Source organism: Molossus molossus, unplaced genomic scaffold (assembly GCF_014108415.1).
Source record: "Molossus molossus isolate mMolMol1 unplaced genomic scaffold, mMolMol1.p scaffold_m16_p_8, whole genome shotgun sequence".
In the NCBI taxonomy this organism is placed as follows: Eukaryota; Metazoa; Chordata; class Mammalia; order Chiroptera; family Molossidae; genus Molossus; species Molossus molossus.
In genome coordinates, this window is record NW_023425402.1 from 28,214,751 (window position 1) to 28,235,869 (window position 21,119).

The window sequence follows — 21,119 nt, forward strand, 5'->3', positions numbered from 1 at the left end:
AGGGAGTTAGGCTTTGACCATGAGGTATTAGCCCAACCTGGGGAGGGGACAAGGCTGGAGATTGAGATGATTCAGTCAGTCATGCCTACATAATGAAACCATTAAATAATTGAGCACTGCGGGTTTCCATGAGTTTCCCTGGTTGGCAACACACTGAGGACTGTTCCGCATCAGGATGCTGGGAGGATAATGCAGCCCTGAACATTTCGAAAGCTTCATGTTTCGGACTCTCCCAAACCTAGCCGTTTGGTCTCTTCGTCTTTTTTTTTTAATCCTCACCCGAGGATATTTTTTCATTTATCTTCAGATACAGAGGGAGAGAGTTAGGGAGGGGGAAGAGAGAGAGAGAGAGAGAAACATCAATGTGAGAGACACATAGACTGGTTGCCTCCTTCCTGACCCCAACTAGGGCCAGGGAAGAACCGCAGCCGAGGTACGTGCCCTTGACCGGAATTGAACCACTGAGCCAAACCAACCAGGGCAGTAATGTACCTGTGATTTTAACTAGAGCGCTTTACTTAGTTATATGAGTCATTCTGGAAAATTATCGAACCTGATAGGGTGGTAGGAAGTGCCAAATTTGTAGCCAGCTGGTTAGAAGTAAGGATGGCCTGGGGTCTCCCAAACTGCGGCTGGTTGTGATATGAGGGTGGTTTTGTGCAGAACTGTGCCTTACTGATGAAGCATACCCTCACCCAGGCTCTTCTGTTTGCTCTCCCCAATCTTCTCAGCAGCCGGAATCTTCCCTCTTTGCCCATGACTGGAACTACCTCCAGCAGAATCGAACACCAGAAGCCTACTGGCTACCTGTCTGTTGCCTGCTCCTGCACTCTGCTGAGTATGAGGGGCCTTCTCCTGAGATCTTTCTCCAGAGAGGCTGACCTATCTCGTTTAGGTTTTGTTTTTCCTGGCACATCTTGTTACCACCTGAGCTAAAGGTTTAACAAGGTTCAGTATGGTTAAATTATTTATTCAATACAAAAAGACATCGATTATAAACCATCAATAATGATAATGACATCTTCAACTGGCATTGTTTAATCAGTTTCTATTGAGTCATGCAATAAATTAGGACATATTTGATAAATGCAGTGTATTACATTTATTTCAAACAACGTTTCTTTTTAAAAAATCCATGACTTCTTTCAATAAACACAAAGTCTCCCCAAACTCTGGAAATTATGTAAAGACCTCCTGAGGTGGCATATATCCTAGATACATACTTTCATAGCTGGTGTAGTTCCACATGGCAAGAAAATGTTCTCCTAGCTTTATAATTTGTACTTTGTGTTTTAAAAACATTTCCTTCTTGCAACAGTCTAAGTATAAATCTATGCCACATTGAATATACTTGTTGTACATTAGTTGTTCACTCCAAGATTCTGACAATAGATCTCTCAACTCTCCTCTCCCCTCAGTTAAAATGATTGCACCATTAACTCAGCAGGGGAAAAAGTGGTAAGAAGAAACTCTCCCCTGGCCAATTTTATTGTCTCAACATAAGAGTTGTTAGATGCACATGGACTATACATTTTTGTGGACCATCTATCTGTTGGGTAAATTTGAGACAAAGTCAGGTCTGAGATTTAGACAGTCAGGTCTGTATTTAGACAAATACAATTGTTCAAAAAGGGGCTAAATTCTATTTTTATTACCTAAATGTATAGTTTTCTATAAACATGAATTTAAAATGCCAGGTTCTACAACATAATGTTTACTTACAAAATACCTAATTTTCTAAAGGTGGCCTGCATATAAATTAAGTATTACCTGCAAGAATGCAAATGCCTGGCACAATTTTGACCATTTATATTAAGTTCACAGGCTATTTTTCATCATACTTCCAAGCACATACCTATCTAAAACTTATCCTCAACCTTAGCTTACAGTAGAAACACCCAGGAATCTTTAAACTGGTACCCAGTTGTCATCCTCGAAAATTATGATAGAGCTGGTTTGGGGTGGTAAATGAACAGTAGTATTTTTTTCAATACTCACTAGGTGCTTCTTAAATGTGTAAGTAAGGTAAAAAAAAATCTCTGGTCTAAAAATATTGAAAAGTAGGTTCCAGTTTTGCCTAAAATTGCTAAATTTAGGAGTGCATAATCCAAAACATCATTGAAACTGTAAATACAAAGTTAGCAATGCAAGCAATGAAGTGTGCATTTCCTTTTGATTGTTTCTTGCTTAAGCAACTTAATCTGCATTTATTATCAAGACAAGCTGGATTGGATATCTACCTCATGGTAACCTCTGAAACAGTAAGAAACAGAAAATTTTAAATTTTAGGTTAATTTTACACTTGGATTTTAAAATACAATATCATTAGTTTTTCTTTTAGTTTAAAATAAAATTCAAAAATCTATATTAAAATTAAATTGAATAAATCATAGTATTGTTTTCAATAGTTTATAATGTAGCAACTTCTATATTTATAAATCCTAAGAAAAATAAATTGTATATATTAGTTTTTAAAATGACTGATTAAATCTTGCCCATTTTAAGAAAACTCATCTTCATTTGTAATATCTATTTTGTCAAATTTATATTTCTATTTACTATTAAAAATAGAGTCTTTGTTCTAGAATCATATGGCTGGCATGATGGCCAGTTAGCTTCATTTTCCTTTTCTATTTTATACATTAATCAATATAGGGCTTATTTACACACTGGGAGAATAATCATTCCAGCTTCTCAACACAAAATTAGTACATTCGTGTTCTGCAATTGACTTGAAGTGAGGCGCTCAAATGTCCTAGAATATGACACAAAAATTCTTTTTGCTTTCATTGATTTCAAGACAGTGTATTAATATTATCCTCCTTAGTTCCACACAGCTGTCATCTAAAATGTCACTAAAGAATGGATGCATAATTAGCTCTTCAGTTCATACATTAAATACATTTTAATAAACAGTGCTTTTCTCCAAGAAGAGAATATGGCTGTCCATTCTTAGCTGTCAGTCTCAAAGAGAATTTAGTGGGTGTTTCTTACATGAAGCATTGCTTAGCCAAGCTGATCTATGTACTGTATTTAAAATGCTCTCTTATGAGTTATGACCTAATTAGACTTATCTGAAACAATTGTTATGACTCATAAATTAGGAAATATTTTTAAAGTGCAGAAGAAGATTTGAAATTCCTGTAAGTCAAATATTCAGGTTCCAAAAATAAACTCAAGTTATCAGAAATCTAATATTTAAGTGTTAATTAAATCATAATTATTTAAGATCAATGAAATATTTAATAGATATAAACACATTAAATGTTAAATAATATAATGAATAATAAGTATACTGTACTTTCATCCTAATATTTATTTAAATATTTAAAATTTTATACTTATATTGCTATAAAAATAGTTTCATATTTAATATTACATTTATGCAACTACCCTGAATAATTTAATTACTATGAAGCCCAAAAGGATACTTGATTTTCTTGGAAGCCAACACATTTTTTACTTCAATAATATGAATTATTGGCCCAAAAGTGACAAATACAGTTTCATCTGGTGATGCACATGACACAATGTATGATGATTCAGAGTGAAGTGCCACACTGAATGACTGGATTTTGACTTCTAGTAGTTTATTTAAGACAATTTCTGAAGGAATCCTGAATGAGTTGCCACCCGTGGATCTTCTGCACGCAGGACACGGTTATCATGGGGAGCTTCCCTTCTGCCCTCCCAAGGACCTCGGCTGGTCCCATAGCTCCTCTGCCAACCTGGGCAGGGAAGGAGGGAGTCTGAGGCACCTGACCAGGAGCCTCCCCGAATACCGTCTGAGCCCAGGGTGTTGCCAAGGAACTGAAAACTGGGACTATTAAGTTTACAAAACTACAGACATTCCATTGAGATTTAATATCTGTACCCATTATACAGCTGAAATGTAAGACAGTAATTACTAATTCAGATTGGAAGTAAACAAGTAAGTGGAGATGAGAGATTTACATTTTTGGAATAGATATCATTGATTTAAAAGATGGTACACAATTCATTAAAGATGAACTATAAATGGATACTAGTTCATATGTAAGGTTTGGAAAATTAACTAAAAAACATCAAGTTATATCTGGCACAGGTGGATCCACAAATCACTGTTCCATTTGCATATTTAAATGTTTTTCTTCTGCCTGTTTGGATATCATAGGATGTACGACATATCAGCAAGATCTCCCTTTATGCATAATACTAATACCTAAAGCTGAGTGCATACAATGCGTATTAATTTAATTAGGCTTCAAGGTTATGATGCTGAGAGGTCTTACAATTTGTGGTCATTTGACTTGGTCCTTTTTTTGTTGTCTATGTAGGAATTGAGGGTATGAGAATCATCCACGTTTAAATCTCATGACCACGTGGATAGACATGCAAGCGTTTTCTTTATTTCCTGGTTATGCAAAAAGAAGGGAGTGCCCTTTTTAACTGAACATATTGGTAGTTAATTCTGATAGCACATGTGAAAATATAGTGAACTCTGCATTTTGTCAGGGTATAATCCCAATGATTAAGAAGTGATGGAAACCTTCCTTCTTTATTTTATAATAGAAAATGTTTAAGGAATATTTATAAAGGAGTCTAAGTTGTGTTCTCTTTTAAAATAAAACAGATATCACAGTGGATTATATAAAATGTATAACAAAGTAAACAACAAATAAATATAGTAGTGTAATTTAGGGTGATTTAAATGTCTGTTTTTAACCTGAATTTTCTATACTGAATGTGTAGTAATTTTACAGTAAGAAAATAAATAACTTATATTTTAGGGTAATCAGAATTACATATCTGCTTAGATTTCTAAACACCTGTAGCAAAAATAATTCTTATAAAATAAAATTAATGTCTGCACCATCTAAAACTTAGGCATTGCTGTTCAGATTTCCCTGACCCCTATTCTATTGCCCAGTGTTCACCACAGATGGGCCACAGTGAGCCCAGAGGATTATGGGGCATTGGGATGCACTTGGGCTGTTGGAATCCTGGCTAGTGAGCAGCCTCCTTCCTTAGCAAAACACCAAGACACCACCAAAATACCAATCTAAAACTCATGGGTTACAGAGGTAAGTCCTGATCGCCAGATTGTGGCTCCTGCATTTCCATTAGGTATGAGAAGCAATCGTTTGTATTCACACACTTTCCCCTATTGCCTTAGATAGTATTAACATGGAAAGGATAAAGAGGGTCATATATATGGTGACGAAAGGAGATTTGACTTTGGGTGGTAAACACACAATGCAATATACAGATGATGTATTATAGAACTGTACATTCAAAACTTACATAATTTATTAACCAATGTCATCCAAAATATTTAATAAAAAAAATAAAATGTAAAGAATTTGGAAATAGAAATCTCATCTCTCATTGCGTGGAATGCTGTAAAGTAAAGCTCATAGGTGTGATTTTTCTCAAGTTGATGTGACAAGTGTAAAAAATAATAACTGTATTCTGCAAATGAAACTTTATTTTTAAAAAGTGATTCATAAATAATGCCTTCGCATTAGAATGTAAGCTTCAAGAGACTGTTCACTGCAGTATGCCCAGGATGGAGAACAATGGCTTCCATGTGCTAGCCACTAAATAATATTCAAGAGTCATGTTCTCTGACCTTCTGTAGCACTATTGCATCACATGGTTTATAACGCGGCACAAGCTTTTACATGTGGCCACGTTTCTCAACAGTAGACAGCAGAAACCAGGGAGGGACCGTGTCTGTCTTGTATAGCATCATATTCCTAGAGCCTGGCAAATCCTAGGTGCACTAAATTAAAGTTGAATGAATTAAAGAAAGGCCCATATTGTGTCTTATTCATCTGTCATCTTCAGTAAGTAATCTTACAAGGCATGTGGCTTGAGGACCATTGATTACGAACACGCTGGAACAATGCAGACCCCCTGTTGCTGTGTTGAACTCAGAGAATGCTGCAGTGTTAGGCGGAGCTGCCCTGGAGTGCGAGGCAATCTCACAGCCCAGCCTGGCCGCCCTGTGCGTGTGGCTTTGGAGAAAGCCTGCTTTGAGGATGCTATCATTCTTATTAAAGACCAGATGATGCCTTTAACCCCCTCCTTTCAATGAGGGAAGAATATATAGAGAACAAAATTTAAGCTGTACTTTCTGTGGCAGCTCACTAACTGGGGTAGACCTATGCAAACTTGTCCATCACCTATTATTTCTGTGAAATAGTTTCTGGAAAGATGTTTTAAGTTGTTTTGGAGAATACCCTTAATCCCTCACAGCAGTGAGAGGTTAGGTCCACGTGACTGATGCTGGAGAAGCTGGAGTCTGGGAAAGAGTGAGCCTAGCACTCAGTTTTTATCAATTCTTTTTTTTTTTCTGTGAAATACTAACAAAAACCTTCCTCTCTCAGATTAGCAGGACAGCAGTTGACAGGATTTAGAGAAATCTCACTGAACTGAACATCTTACTTTTAAGATGAATTCAAGTTTAAAGTACCAGATCCTGTTCTCTTTCTCCCAGGGTACAGAAAATTCTGCCCCTACTCTGACAAAAGAAACAAAATGAGACAAACTTGAACTCACATTCTTGCTATGTCATTTGCTAACTGTTTAACTGAGGCAGGTGGCTGCCTTGTCCTAAGCCTTAGTTCCTCATTTGTAAAATGCAGACCGCAATGGGAGTGTGTCTCCTGCAGGATACTAATGGGGATTGATTATATAGATATACATATGATGTGTAATGAGGATTACCTTCACAGTCTCTACTCCTTATTATGCATTGCTTAGCACAGAGCTAGAATAGCTACCTCATGTGTGGTAGCAGCAATTAATTCATAGCATTCTAACCATTGACGAGGCTATAAAAACAGAAGTTGACTTAACCTCTGCAGTTTGGTTCCCCATTATCAAATGGAGATAAAAATACTTAATATTACAGTGATAAAGGAATACATGAGAAAAAAAAAAAAGAAGTAACCCACATACGAATGGCAATCATTGTAGTGTTGGTTTATTTTTCTAGTCCAATTTCTGAGTTCAGCCTAGTGATATTCCATGAGAGAAATGAGTAGTTTTGGTGACTGTGGGTTGAAGAAAAGTGAAATTCCTCCTTTTCTGCGGATGTCTGGACTGTCCAAACTGCATCTCGATGAGGTGGTACACCTGAATCATGTGTAGCCCCACAGAGGGGACATGCATCATCTCCCTCACTGCTCCCCATAAACAGGAACACAGTGGTCTTAGTGTTATTTTAATAAAAATCTGGAACTGGGAACATATGTGAGTGTTTTTTCAAAGTGGTCAACTGATGATGCTACAGATGTATTTTAAGAAACCAGCAGCTCCCCTTCAAAGTGATGTCTCATATGTGTATATTTCATAGACACTCACTAAAAATCTTACTGCATTGAATTACAATTAATTTTAAGTGTCATGTATTTTAATTATAAGCAATGTAGTTTTTGAAATTAATTTTATAGGGTAACATAGTTATTGAATATTAATTCTTATGAGCCAAGCATTATCTGGCAACTTTGAGAATGACACACAGTATAGAAAATAATTTGAAAGTTACAATATCTGCCCTTAAAAGTTTTAAAATATTTGAACTGTATGTTACTCTGATGATCTCTGTGAAAACAGGAAAGACACACGATTATTTTCAAATCAATGAGTCAGACAAGGGACACAGCGAAACATATAAGACACTATTCAGAATGCTCACTGTTGCTGTTGAAAATGATCTATGATTGTGAATAATTGCTTTTGAAATACTGATCAAAATTGATCTGTTCAATTTTCTGGCACAGGCTCTGAATGTCAAATCTCACCCTGGAATTACATAAATCAATTGAGTCTGGATTTCTGTAAAAACTGGGGGTGGGGGAGAAAGATAGAAGTAATTTTTGAGTTGTCAGTGACTGATGGATGTTCTGATTTCACAGTTTTAGTAAAGAAAAGGTCTTACCGTAGCTGTCATAGGCATCCTCACTTACTCCATGACCGTAGTCATAGTATTCAGGCACACTGAAACAGATTTAGACAGCAATCAATGTTACTGTAATCAGGAGGGATCAACCCAGAAACGCATATGGAATTTGAAAGTAAAATGTGTGCTGAAGTAGTAGCCCAAGAACCTGTAGGCATAAAACACAATCCTAAAGAAACAGGAAGAAAAATACAGGTTAGTGACAAGGAGTGCTATGATTTTCTCATGTCACCTCAGTACTTCTTTAGCTTTAACTTTCAATTTATACATCAAATTTCCCCTGAAATACAAGTGTGATCTTCAAAATTTGTCAAGAAGAGAGTTATAAAAGATCTGTTTTCAAGAAAAGATGCTATATAAGATGACAATCTGGTCAATAGGGTATGGCTTTTAATGCTGTTACCTTAAAAAAAGCAAAACACTTCAATTTTATCTTTACTTCCAAACACTAAAATTATATTTATACTCCTCTTTAGCCCTTCCACAGCATGTCCATGCAATTCTCAAATATACAAGTTAACATTTTTCTAGATGCTTCTACATTTCAGTAACTGAGAAAAAGGAGTCCTTCTTCTATTTCCTACTGAAGTTACTTCAAGTCTTCCCCACCACAACTGCCATCACTTTGTCCTACAGCAATCGCTTTCCCCATTAAGGCACCATTCCTGTTGGCCTCCAAGCATGTTATAAATCTCCCGTCCTCAAGAAGCTCTCCCTCACCCCGAGATCGTCTAGTGGTGATCTCCGTCTCTGCCCCTTTACAGTGAAATTACTTGACAAGAGGTGACTGTGCACTCTCTTCCACTGCCTTTCCTTTCATACGCTTTTGAAGACATTCCTGTCAGGCTGTTTTCTCCACTGAAATGGCTCTTGTAAATATCTTGACATGTTCCAGTCCAATGGCCAAGATTTGGTTCTCATTTTACCTTAGCACCACTGAACGTGGTTGATCATTTTCTATTCCTTCAGACACTCCCATTGCGTCTGAGATGTTCTCTCTCCTGAATATCCTTAGCTCATTTCACTTCCCCATTCTTCTTACTGGCACCTCTCTGTTTTCAGACACTTAATCCTGAAGACTACTGGGGCTCAATTACTAAATTTGTTTTGTTTTGTTTTGTTTTTTTGCTATTGATACTCCTTAGGCAATCTTATCTGTTCCTATGACTTTGAACCATCTCTACCCTGATGATCTCCAAATTACATCCCCAGCCTTGGCACCTCCCTTCTTCTCTGGTCTCATATACCCAGTTGAATTCTGTAGATTTCCATTGGATGTCAGACTTAACATATCCAAATATTAACAATTTCCCTGGTCAGCATGGCTCTGTTGGTTGGTGCATCATCCTGAACACCAACAGCTGGTTAGGTTCCATCCCTTGTCAGGGCACATGCAGGAAGCAACTAATTGATGTTTCCCTCTCACATCAATGTTTCTCTCTCATTCTTTCTTCTTCCCTCTACAATAAATTTTAAAATTTTGATATTCTTTTCCACTGAGACTTGCTCCTCTTGAGTCCTTCCCAGCTTTATAAATAACACTACCTTATTTAGCATTACTCATGCTAAAAACTGTGGCATCTTCTTCTTTTCTCTCATATATAATGTTCAATCCAACAGCAAATTCTTCCACTTCTACTTGCAAAATATATCCAGAATTTAAATATTTCTAAACATCTCCATTTTGACTGTGGTTAGTTTCACCATCTCTCACTTAAACACAATATCCTTCTAACTGGTCTCTGTGCCCTGCTTCCTCAGTTTCAATTTTCTGAATAGCAGTCAAAGTAATTCTTATAGAATTAAATTAGATCATAGTAGTCCTCTATTCAAAATTCATAGATAGCTTCTCAAATCCTTTAGGAAAAAAAAAGTAAAAATGTTATTTTGCCTATATTGGCCCCCTACTAGTAAGCCTGATTATGTTTCCCAAAGTGTTTTATATGAAGACCAGTAGTCCCTAAAACTACTATGTGGCATTACTATATTTCTCATTAGATTTTAGTTTTAACTGATGAAGATAAAAGAGAGGAGAAAAGAACAGTAATAAGAGAGACCATGACACAGAAGCTGCTGTTATTGTCTTTCATAAATAATCATAAATGGCTACCTTAGCATCATTTGTCATAAATTATTATTTATAACCATAAATCATATATGCACACCAAGAAGGAAGTTGAATTTACAGATGTCCAAATGGGAAAAGTGGAACATACCAGATATTTGTAAAATAATGGATAATGGAAAATAATCATAATGGATCCAGCCAGAGTCCATATCTTTGCTTATTCAAATATTACTTCTCATTTCTTCCATAGCAGAATGTTTTACATGAACAAAAACACACTCCTCAACCATGCTTGCAGCTAGATGTGCCCTTGTGACTACATCAGGAAACATGGGTTATGCACAGAATGAGGGGGCAACCTTGAGGCCATTTCTAATTTAGGAACAAGCTTTTCACCTTGTCCATGCACATCATCACCTCCTCAGTTGGTGGGATGCACTTGAAGTGATGATCTAGCATCTCCATTCAAATAAAGGCAATGCCTTAGGAAGTCACAGACTGCAATGTTGGTGGAACTTGTCTCTAACTGATCATACTGGAACAGACTTACTTCAAACCACTGCTGACCTCACTGAACATTAAATCTCATTGTTACAACAATTCAGTTGACTATTGAAATCAGTATGTAGAAGTGTGGAACTGCCATTAAAATCCCTAAACATGCTCTGACTGGTTTGGCTCAGTGGTTAGAGTGTCAGCCCATGGACCAAAGAGTCTCGGGTTCGATTCCCAGTCAAGGGCACATACCTGGGTTGCAGGTTCCATGCCTGGCCCCATTGGGGTCATACAGGAGGCAACCAATTGATGTATCTCTCTCACACCAATGTTTCTCTCTCACTCCTTACCTCCTTTCCATGCTAATTAAAACATAAATTAAAAATTATTCTCTGGTGAGGATTAAGAACAACAACAAAAAATCCCCAAACATGAAGCATTAGCTTAATGGGAAGGTGAAAGTGAAAGGAAAAAGTACAATAGGATAGAAAGCTGATCTGATGACCATGATTATGACATTGCCGGTGAAAACTTGGACGTCAGGATCGAGGCCTGCATATACATTGGCATCATGAGGGAAAAAAACTGGACAAATCCTGTGAATAATTCTTGCTCCTTTTAGGAAAGTTTATAAAAGATGTAAGCTCAAATAAGAATGGGTCATTTTTCTAGAGGAAACAAAAAATGAATAGAACTTTGCTCAGGTAAGTTATCTCTGCCTGATTTGGTGTTAGTTTAAAATGGGAATGGATTCAGAAAGTTGGGACTTAATGGGATTAGAGAAACAGACTGTTTCTGTATTTTAATAGCAAGAGATAATGAGTGTTGCCTAGATATGCTCTCATATCTTCCCATTAGACCATGAGCCTTAGAACAATTCTCAGGTCCCCAAACATGCACCAAACGAAACATGATGCAAAAATTGTGAAGTCCCCAAAAAGGTCATTGCTCTTCTTTACTCCATTCACATAAGGTCATTTATTCATTAGGATAAGAAAGAACCTTCCAATAAATCTAGGAAAATTTCCAGAAAAGAGAACCAAGGCTTCCAGATGTACAAATCAGAAAACTTATTTCAATGCTGTTGGTTAGGTGTCATTTAATTTCTGCTCGGCAGGATTGTGTAATTGTTATTTCCTATGGATTCTTCAGAATTTCCCAAAAGAAGATTCTATTGTAGTTATTCGATTCCTTTTCCACAACTTCATATTGGGTATTTTGGAAATGGAAGAGGGCAGGAAAGGCAATTTTCTGTTTTATAGTTCATCAGACTGCAAAAGAACCGTATCAAGACCCAATGTAGAGGTTGGCATATTTCCCAGAGAGTCTGTATTTTAAGCTGGTTACAGATACTGGAACTGAGCCTGGGTTTTCTCTGTTGGACAGAAGGTAGATATCTTTGTTTGCTTGCTTGTTTGTTTAACAAGAAGAGGATGACTAAAAGTTGGGCCATAGAAGACTTCCCGTTGTTCCCTCTAAAATTCATTTGTCTCTTCCATAAGAGAGACTGTCCTTCTCAGGACTTCATTTCCTAGTCTTTCTTTCACCTGAGAGAAGCCATATACAGAGTGCTGTGTACAAATTATTCAAGCTTTGCATAAAAGGAAATTCCTTGTCTTCTAGTTCTTTTCAACTTTCATGTAAATGTCTGGAAATGCCAATGATTGTAGCCACTGTGGAAGTTTAATGTTAATGATGGTGCAATGGACCGAATCTTTGTATCCCCAAAATTCATGTGTTGAAATCTCAATCCTCAAAGTAATGGTCTTAGGAGATGGGGCTTTTTGGAGTAATTATATCATAAGGGTGATACCCTCATGAATGGGATTAGTGTTCTTAAAAAGAGGGATCCCAGAGAGCTCTCTAGTTCTCTTGAGATAGGTTAAAGTAATAAATATTAATGCTGCAAGTAAGTACAACTAGATTAATATTGTGAATATTTTTAAACTATTTCCTCTTCATTTATTCAATAAAATTTGTTGAAAACCTCTTATGTGCCAGACACTATTCTATGTCTGAATATGGCAGAAAAAAAATAAAGAAGTAAAATAAGCTAAGTTAAATGGTTATAGGTACTGAATAGAAAAGACTAAAGCTAGAAGGGGAGCATCAAGTGTTGGGATAGGGTCAATTATAGTCAAAGTGTCAAAAAGGCTCTAGTGACAAGGTGATATTATTGAGCAAAGACCTGAAGGAGGTAAAGGAGGAAGACCTTGAAATTCAAAGGAAGAGCATTTCAGGCAAAAAGAAAACACAAAGACCTTAAGGTAGGGGTGTGCTTAGGGTTTTCATGGAATGACAAGACAGCCAGTGTATCAGGGCAGAGGTAGAAGGTTGGGAGAGCAGGGCAGCTGGTACAGATCCCTTTCCATGCCAAACCCTCCGTGCAGTCTTTCCAAGGCTGTATGTATCTTGAGAGCTCATGTCCCTCTTTCGCTGCATTCTACACCTTTGCTGTCAGATCTATTCCCAAGACTTCACTGACCACAAACTATATTCTTCTAGAAAGAAATTTCCAATATAAAAATAATGGAATTTCCACATGAACACTAAGTAACAAAACGGTCTTAAAGTACTACTTATAATATTGTAAAGGTTAAAAATGTACATTTTCATCTAAATTATTTAACCACCATTACGTGTAAATATTTTATACATTTCATTTTCCATTCAAGAATTTTTTTCCATTTAGAAATTAGCCTTTATTCTGAGGACAACTGGAGAATTAAAACATACAAGTTAACTTTCCTGATACTAGAAATTAATATTCACATATACGATTAGTTGCTTTGTTGAAAATGCACTATCATTGCATTAATATTGTCAGTAAATAAAAACTTGGTATAAAAATAAACCATATCAAACCCTAAATCCTTCTCTATAACGTTTATTTTATGTATTTCTAGTACTGAAGTAATTAAAATAAATTTGAAAGAAATAAAACTCCCTTAAAATACTTTTATTTAAAAATTAAAATATATTAATAATTTGTATGTTTTCAACAATATTAAATGAAATATGTTCTTTTTATGTGTGCATGTGTATCAACTAAATTGCAAATACCCTTTTTTATGCTGTAGTATCACTGACTTTCACAGAGTTCTAACAAAGGAAGAGATCCATGCTTTAGATTTGGAATTTCTAAAGTATCTTTAAAATTACATCAAGATTGCATACATAGTTTTAAACAATTTTGAAAATTTTTATTGAATTATTTATTTATTCATTGCATTCAAGCAATAGTGTTACACAGACATCAAGCAGCCATGTTTTTAAACAAATATAAATTTTTGTACTCCAAAATTAAGTAGTAAACTATATACATTAAACATAGATGGACAAATAGAAGGGATAGATAGATAGATAGATAGATAGATAGATAAACACAATAACCCATGGCAATAATCTTTAAGGGTAGTTCATTTTAAGAAAGTCAAAGATGTAAATCCCTTCCACTCAAAGATTCATTATGAGACAGAACTATTATGAGAAAGAAAAAGTTCACAGTTTCATGTGGTGGGCTCCTGCACAGCTGGTCTCTAAGGTAATCAAAAGTCAGTGGTCATTGGGCACAGTCAGTCTTTGCAGCTGATCAGCCTGAGTAAATCCCTCCCATTGATGTGCCAACAGAAATCAAGACTCAATTACAATGGAAGGGTATATAGTCCACACAAGGGGTGCACCTTGAGGACACAGCTGGGGTGATCAGGGAGGCTGTACCACTGGACCCTAAAGGACATCTACTGTAATAGGCAACCCTAGGAAGCCTAGGAGACATAGCAACTGTACCTAATACATAGAAACAAACACAGGGAGGCAGCCAAAATGAGGAAACAAAGAAACATGTCTTAGATGAAAAAAAAACAGAACAACACTCCAGGAAAAGAACTTAACAAAATAGAGATAAGAAATCTAACAGATGAAGAACTCACAACACTGATTATAAGGATACTCAATGAACTTATTGAGAGCCTCAAGAGCTTAAAAAAGGACCAGTCAGAAATGAAGGAGGCACTAACTGAAATAAAGAATAATTTACAGGGAATCAATAGTAGAGTAGGTGAGCCAAGAAGCAAACCACTGATTTGGAATCTAAGGAAGCAAAAAACACCCAATCAGAACAGCAAAGAGAAAAAAGAATCCAAAAAAATGAGAATAGTGTAAGGATCTTCTGGGGCAACTTTAAGTGTACCAACATTTGCATCATGGGGGTACCAGAAGGAGAAGAGAGTGAGCAAGAAATTGAAAACCTATTTGAAAAAATAATGACAAAAATCTTCCCTAGCTTGGTGAAGGAAACAAACATACAAGTCCAGGAAGCACAGAGTCCCAAACAAGATGAACCCCAAGAGGCCCACACCAGGTCACATCATAATCAAAATGCAAAAGGTTAAAAACAAAGAGGGAATCTTAAAAGCAGCAAGTGAAAAGCAGATAGTTACCTACAAAAGCACTCCAATAAGACTGTGAGTTGATTTCTCAAAAGACACTTTGCAGGTCAGAGGGAGTGGCAAGAAATATTCAAAATGATGAAAAGCAAGAACCTACTACAATGTTACTCTAGCCTTCAAAGGAATCATTTAGAATCGATGGACATGTAAAGAGTTCCCCAGACAAGAAAAAGCTAAAGGAGTTCATCACCACCAAACCAGTATTATATGAAATGTTGCAGGGTATTTTTGAAGAAAAAGGAGATAAAAACTATGAACATTAAAATGGCAATAAATACCTATCAACGATAGAATCTACAAACAAAATGAGCAAGCAGAACAGAAACAGACTCATAGATACAGAGAACTTTTTGATGGTTGCCAGATGGGAAGGTTTTGGGGAGATGGTCGAAAAAGATGAAGGAATTAAGAAGTACAAATTGGTTAAGGAATATTAGTGGAAAGGAGGGGAGCAGGAAAAGATAAACCAAAGAACTTATATTTGTTATATGCATAACCAATGGACACACACAATAGTGTGGGGAAGGCAGGAGGGGGGAGGGAATGGGGAGCAGAGGGGGGTCAATAGGGGAAAATGGAGGAACATCTGGAATACATTCAACAATAAAGATAAGTTAAAAAAAAGATAAGTTGAAAGAAAGAAAGAAAGAAAGAAGGAAAGAAAGAAAGAAAGAAAGAAAGAAAGAAAGAAAGAAAGAAAGAAAGAAAGGGAGGAAGGAAGAAAGAAAGTAAGTCCACAGTTTTGAAGAGAGAACAGTGAGGTCTCCATTCTCTGGTTCATTTGAAGGTAAATCAGTATTTTTTCTAAAAATGGTACACAGAATACCAAAAAAAAAAGTATTTAAAATTAAATTCAGAGCTGCTATTTTTATTGAGTGTGTCATTTTGGACAAATCATTTAATCTCTTTGAATTTCAGTTTCATCACCTTTAATACAGCAATAATGATATCTACATCAAGTATTAATGAGATAACCGGTGACAGCCCCATGGTAACTGCCTGGTACATAGCAGGCACTTAATAAATATTAATAATGAGATATTGTCCAATCAATGAAGGCACAGACATAAAACCCCTCTTTTTCATATTCATAAAGGTTGCAGTGCTGATAGAGATTTCATCTTCTTGAAATATTCTGAAACATGACATAACCATGCCCTCTTAAGTTTCAGTTGATGGAATTTAATGTTCACAGGATGAAATATAGGCTGATTATTCATGAGGAAAGTGACATATTTGTTCTGCTCATAGATTAAGGATCAAGATAGATGATCTATATAAGGCATCAAGGATAGAATTATGATCAGCTTTGCAATGATCTCTTTTATAGAAAATGGATGTTTTGAGAATGCAGTCTAATGCCCCAAATGAGAGAGAAATACATTTAGATATGCTTTCATTTTTTGGATTCAACACTGTGCATACATTTGTGCAAATGGTCTCTTTTTTATAGACAGTGTTTAATCATTTTTTCTAACTCAGCTCGTATTTTTTGCTTACTTTGACCCTTTTTTATATAAATGAGGGGTGAGCAATCTTATAACAAAAAACATTAATCTTCTGTTTTATTGTGTGGAATTATCATTTAAACATAGCATTTTTTTCCTATAAATATGACCTTCAACTGGCTGATTAATTAGGCTCACTGGTACATGATATTATTAAATGAACTGTTACATGCCTTTGGTAAAAATACACAGAAGCTATTGAACCTTAGCTTGAAATGGACATAATTTAACTGTATATACATATTTCTTTGTCTGCATCATAATTCATGAGTATCAGTAAGATTTCAGTAATACAAAACATAATTTCTAATTATTTCAATACTTTAGTTGATTTTGAGACTGAATTCATTGGTGCAAAGTGCACTATGGCTAAGCGTTAATAGAAAATTATATTCCTCTTTATTCAAATTACAAATGGAATCTCACCTGTGTTGCATATTACATAATAACTTCTTACTTACTAAAGAATTATTTCTCATGCATCAGATTTTGGAAATTTAAATAAATCAAATAAAGTTTGGGGAAATCATATATATGAATTGATAACCGTGATTTCGTTTTGACAAGTTTTTTCCTTAAGTGAAGAAACAAGGCCACATTCACCTAGAAACTTTCAGTATATAACTTAAGTCAGGTGTGGCTCCGTCATGCACTGCCATTGTGGCATGCTTTGAACTGAACTGTATGTAGGTATTTTAACGTCTTCCTCTACTCTTGTCCTCAGACTGAGTGGAAACTCCTTCGTACAGTGTACAAGCCCCTTTTCTATGTTCTAATGACCTATCCAGTCTCTCCCCTACTACCATATCCTATACTCTGACACGATGGAGATGCTCTTGAAGTCACAAATCTTTTTATGACCCCAAGTACCTGACCATGGTTATCCTTCAATCTAAATGGAACTTCATGTATTTCTTTACCTCGGAAGATATTCATCATCTTCTTGGGAACCAGCTCAATGGTCAGCTCTTATTAATGCTTTACCCAACCTCCTCAGGCAAAATGTCACCCCTTCCTCCTTACATACACTCTTATTGTACCAAAACTCATTTTAAAAAATGTCTGTCTTTTTCTCTAGCACAGTGGTTCCAATATCTAGTGTACATAAGCATCATAAAGACACTGTGCCAAAAGTGTAGAATTTTGAGGCCTATTCTTCAGATTCTCAATCAGCTGGGCACTGCAGGAGCCTAGAAATCTGCAATTTTATTTGCCCTGTTCCTGCTGCAGAAATCCAGGATCACACTTTGTAAAAAACAACAACAACAAAAACTGCTAATTGTGAATAAACCAATGTCTGGGCGATGTATTACTTGTTTTGAATACATAGGTCCAGAACAGTGACGTTCATGAATGTTTATTGAATAAATAAATGCGTAGTTTTAAAATACTACGCAATTTCTTTGTGAGTGATTTGTAAGCTGCCTGGCTAAGTACGGCCATGCTGATCGTGACTATGTTTACAACTGATCTTAGGAAAGTTAAATTAGTGGCCTATGTCAACTTAAATGTTGCAACTGAAGTTTTCCCCTGGTACTCTCTTTTTGCAAAATTGTTTTTGAAAAGTCCTTGGTAAAGAAATAGAAGAACTGAATTGCCATTTGATCCAGTGATCCCACTTCTGGGAATATACCCTAAGAAGCCTGAAACACCAATCAGAAAGAATATATGTATCCCCAAGTTCATAGCAGCACTATTTACAATAGCTAAGATCTGGAAACAGCCCAAGTGTCCATCAGTAGATGAATGGATAAAAAAGCTGTGGTACATATACACAATGGAGTACTATACAGCTATAAGAAAGAAAGATCTTTTATCCTTTTTTTAAAAAATTTATTTATTTTTTTATTAATTATTTTTTGTTACAGATGCTTCTCCTTTTTCCCCCACTGATCCCCCCTCCCCCTCCCTCCCTGCCTTGTCCCCAGTTTGATGTCCATGTCCATTGTTCATGCATACATGCACATAAGTTCTGTGGTTTATCTCTCCCCCACCACCCCCTTTTCTGGGGATTGTCAGTCTGTACCCCACTTCCACGTCTTGGGACTACCCCATTCCTCAGACTGTTATGTTCATTATATTCCACAAATCAGTGAGATCATATGATACTTGTATTTCTCTGTTTGGCTTGTTTCACTTAAGATAATACTTTCTAGGTCTCTCCATGTCATCTCAAAGGATAAGAGGTCTTTCTTTCTTACAGCTGCGTAGTACTCCGTTGTGTATATGTACCACAGCTTTTTTATCCATCCGTCTACTGATGGACACTTGGGCTGTTTCCAGATCTTAGCTATTGTAAATTGTGCTGCTATGAACATGGGGGTACATACATTCTTTCTGATTGGTGTTTCAAGCTTCTTAGGGTATATTCCTAGAAGTGGGATCACTGGGTCAAATAGAAGTTCAATATTTAATTTTCTTTTTTTAATTTTTTGAGGTAACACCATATTGTTTTCCATAGTGGCTGCACCAGTCTGCATTCCCACCAGCAGTGTACTAGAGTTCCCTTTTCTCCACACCCTCGCCAACACTTGTGGTTTGATGATTTGTTGATGGCGGCCATTTTGACAGGTGTGAGGTGATACCTCATTGATCTCTTATCCTTTGAGACAACATGAAGGGACCTGGAAAATATTATCCTAAGTGAAACAAGCCAAGCAGAGAAAGACAAATATCACATGATCTCACTTATTTGTGGAATATAATGAACATAACAGTCTGAGGAATTGGGTAGACCCAGAGACATGGAAGTAGGGTACAAACTGACAACCCTCAGAAGAGGGGGTGGTGGGGAGAGGGAAGAGATAAACCACAGAACTTACATGCATGTACGCATAACCGATAGACACGGACAACAAAGCAGGGTATGTGGTGGGGGGATGGGGAGGAGGGTGTCAATGGGGATAAAAAGGAGAAACATCTGTAACAAAAATAAATTAATAAAAAATTATAAAGAAAAAGAAATACAAGATATGCTGGGAAGTATAACTAATGTGCTGGTTTTAAGAATTAGTATTCCAAATCGTAGCTCCAAATGAACAATAGAAGGCCTAGACAAAAGGTTTACTGTCATAGAGATGAATGTACATTTCTGTGCTTAGGTTAAAAAAAAATCAATTGCAAAGATGCAGGACGGTGTTAGAATTGGCTTGATGGCAGTTCATTTAGAAAGAACCTAGGTTTTCAGTTGAACACAAATCCAGTAAAACCCAATAATGTTATAGAGACACTTAGGAAAACCACTCAGTCAGATGATGTTGAAGGGCTTTAAAGCGAGAAGCACACAATATAACAATGCTATTTCTTTGTACCAGTCAGCTTTCTGCTCACATAATGTTCCTTAAGATCACTGTGCCAACACCTAACATGAACACTTGGATAACTGGGATCGTTTCAGAAGAGAGCAATTGCGGTATTTGGTGAAATCGGGACCATAGTATGTCAAGAAAAAATGAGGAAAACCATGTCTATCTGGGCATTCGCCCTAGATACTGGCTTCCTACTGGTACACTAATTTTGCTCAACTATCGCAAAATATTAGCGTCATACAACAAGTATTTATTTAGGGCATGTGTTTAGGTTTGGCTGGAAGTTTGCTGATCTAGGCTGGGCTTGCTGGGGTTTCTGTCCTAAGCTACGGATAGAGCTGCACTTGGCCCCTCTAAGGTTTGAACTCCCCATGTGTTCATTCTCGAGCCCAGGCTAGGGGTTCCCTAGCAGCTACCTGGGGAAGGTCTTTTCTGGCAATGGCAAGAGAGCAACACATAGCCTTCTGCGTGTGGAGGCTCAGAGGTGGCATTATTCTATTAGCTAAAGCAAGACCTGTGGCAGCAAAGAGTAACAAAGACGTATTCTGCCTCTTTTTTGGGAGGGACTGAAACGTCACACAGCAAAAGGTGTGAGCACAAGAAGGTGAAGAATTATAGCCAAGAATGCACTCTCAAACTCTGAATGGATATTGATTGAGGGCATTATCTTCATAAAGAAAGGCTGGTATATAGAAGAAAACTAGATGTATTATGTGTAGCTGCACAAAGCCAATTAGTGATCAATATATATATAAATGGAGATTATAGGGAAGGAGATGTGACTTCAGTTTAAGAGTTGCCTAATAAGCAGAAATGTTAAAAAATAGAGTAAAGTGTTTGGGGAGCCATATGGTACTAGTACAAAGAGCCCAGTTTTTGGCATTGGAGAGGAATTACTTCAAAGCTTGGACCTTTTACCTGGTAAGCTATAAAGTCCTAAACAAGGTAAACATCCTGAGTCCTAGTTTCCTTATTTGCAGCATGAGGATAAAACTATTAACCTCATTTGATAATGTAGGCACCTGTATATAACAACCACTCTGTAGTGTAGCTACTATTATCAGAAACTTACTACCTTTAGTATTGGTCAAGTGTTCCTTGCCTAGCCCTGCAAATGTCTCTTTTGTTTATTTTACACAACTTCTATAGCTCAATAGAACTGAATGTCATATAATACAAGTCTACTGTTACTTATATTTGAATACCAAGTCCAAAAGCTCAAAACCAAAACTGTTTCCTTTAATTGGCTATCTGAAATCATTAGGCAACAAAACTCAGATCTAAAATGATAAGAAGCTTCCCTGGCCAGTTTGGCTCAGTGGTTGAGCATCAGCCTGCAGA

At 36.6% G+C, this 21,119-nt stretch overlaps 1 protein-coding gene across 3 annotated transcripts in view; it reads right to left on the reverse strand.

Moving 5' to 3' along the window:
• Positions 1-21,119, reverse strand: part of KHDRBS2 (KH RNA binding domain containing, signal transduction associated 2) — a 571,685-nt gene that overhangs the window by 34,529 nt on the left and 516,037 nt on the right. For all 3 annotated transcript variants that reach the window (XR_004957703.1, XM_036248791.1, XM_036248792.1), the window contains one exon: positions 7,928-7,986. Coding sequence is in view for 2 of the 3 variants with exons in the window: in XM_036248791.1 (XP_036104684.1) it covers positions 7,928-7,986 (59 nt within the window). In the remaining variant the exon portion in view is untranslated. The remainder of the gene's footprint in view (positions 1-7,927; positions 7,987-21,119) is intronic.